General features: G+C 42.4%; 1 protein-coding gene across 1 annotated transcript in view; it reads right to left on the reverse strand.

The window, feature by feature from the left end:
• Nucleotides 1–1,677, reverse strand: part of LOC107101092 (sialin-like) — a 26,350-nt gene that overhangs the window by 7,028 nt on the left and 17,645 nt on the right. The window contains exon 8 of the mRNA XM_015399854.1: nt 491–683. Within this exon, the coding sequence (XP_015255340.1) occupies nt 491–683 (193 nt within the window). The remainder of the gene's footprint in view (nt 1–490; nt 684–1,677) is intronic.

Genomic DNA, 1,677 nt, shown 5'->3' on the forward strand with positions numbered 1-1,677 from the left:
GCCCCTTCCCAAAATTACTTCTACGGAAGGTTTCCAGATGGATATGCGGAGCAAATCCATCTGGCGGAGTCAGGTTAGTAGACTCTAGCTTCACTTTGTGATGCGTTCACTGATCCTCGGAACAAGACGCTTCTTATGTACTGATTTATTCTACAGCTGTTTCCCAAACATCAGCCTGGTAATTTATTCACTGAATGTTTATCTTTACACAGAAGCTAAACTTATATTATTTCATATCCATGATTTTTTTTTTATAAAATTTGCCCCTTTTTGTCCCATTTTTTTATGATCTTTTGAAGCCTGCCTCTCTGATTTTCTGTTAGAGTTTAACCTAACCAGCCAGATTTACTTTGGTAACCGTTTCTATCTTCTAATCCCGTTTTATTTTTTTAAAATCACTTTTCGACGTGACGACTCGTCTCTAGACCTGGTTTCCAAGCCGCGATGCAGACGAGGACTTTCCGCCGCGAAGGAGAGATTTTCCTTTGATCAGAAAGCACATGGAGACAGAGCCTTTGTTTCTTTGTCTTTGCACAGGATGCCGGCTCACCTGTGAAGGTGAAGATCTTGCGCACGTTGGTGATGCTGAACACCTTCCTCTCGATGAGCCAATCAGCAGCCACGGCGGACAGCAGCGAGGCGGGTATGCTGCCGAGGTACGGCAGCGCCGACAGGAAGCCGTTCTGAAGCCCACAGAGATAAAATCAGAGGTGAGGAAAAAATGCAGCTTGTTTTTATACAGAAACAGGAAATCTGGAAGAGAAAAAATATGTTTACTACTCAACCTTTTCACTATTTATGTAATTCCTAATGCATTCTATATTTTAAAATATCAAAAGGCAACAGGAGGAAAAATGTGAGAAAAGTGGAATGAAACAGGAACAAAGGAAAGTCAGAATAAACTACGTTTAAGCGTAAATAAAAAGTAAAAAAAAGAGGCATTCAGTCTGTTGGATCCTCAGATAGTCCGGTGGATCATGTTGATGATGAGTTTATGGAGGGAATTTTGTTACATTATTGTTTAAAATACATTTTCTGACATGATTTATCACAAATGGATCGCGAGGGGTGCTGGTGCGTATCTCCAGCTGTCTATGAACGAGAAGCGGGGTTCACCCTGGACAGGTCGTCTGTCCATCGCAGGGAAACACAGAGACAAACAAGCAATCACACCTAGGAGGATTTAGAGAAGCCAATTAACCTAACAGTCATGTTTTTGGACTGTGGGAGGAAGCCGGAGTACCCGGAGAGAACCCACACATGGAAGAACATGCAAACTCCATGCAGAAACACCGGGAATTGAACATGCAACCTTCTTGCTGCAAGGCAGCAAAGCAACCCACTGCCTCACTGAGCAGCCCAGTTTCACAGAACAGGTTTACTAAATGGAAATATGAAAATAAGTAAATGAAATGAATAGTAATTGGAAAAAAATGTTACAATGCAGAATTAAAGCAAAATAAAAAAATAAAAAAGGCATTAACCCCTAGAACCCTACGGACCCACCGGCGGGTCCAGCTGCTACGTGACCTCGTAATTTTACCAAACCCCCAGTATTGATGTAAAAAACACATTTGGCACAGTTTGGTGACATTTTTGGAGAAATGTGCCAAAATGGTAGCCTGGGTGCCAGTCCGAACTTAGTCCCGCCCACAAGGTTTGAGTTCGGGGAAGTTC

The sequence above is a fragment of the Cyprinodon variegatus genome, unplaced genomic scaffold, assembly GCF_000732505.1.
Source record: "Cyprinodon variegatus isolate N-32 unplaced genomic scaffold, C_variegatus-1.0 Scaffold1053, whole genome shotgun sequence".
Classification (NCBI taxonomy): domain Eukaryota; kingdom Metazoa; phylum Chordata; class Actinopteri; order Cyprinodontiformes; family Cyprinodontidae; genus Cyprinodon; species Cyprinodon variegatus.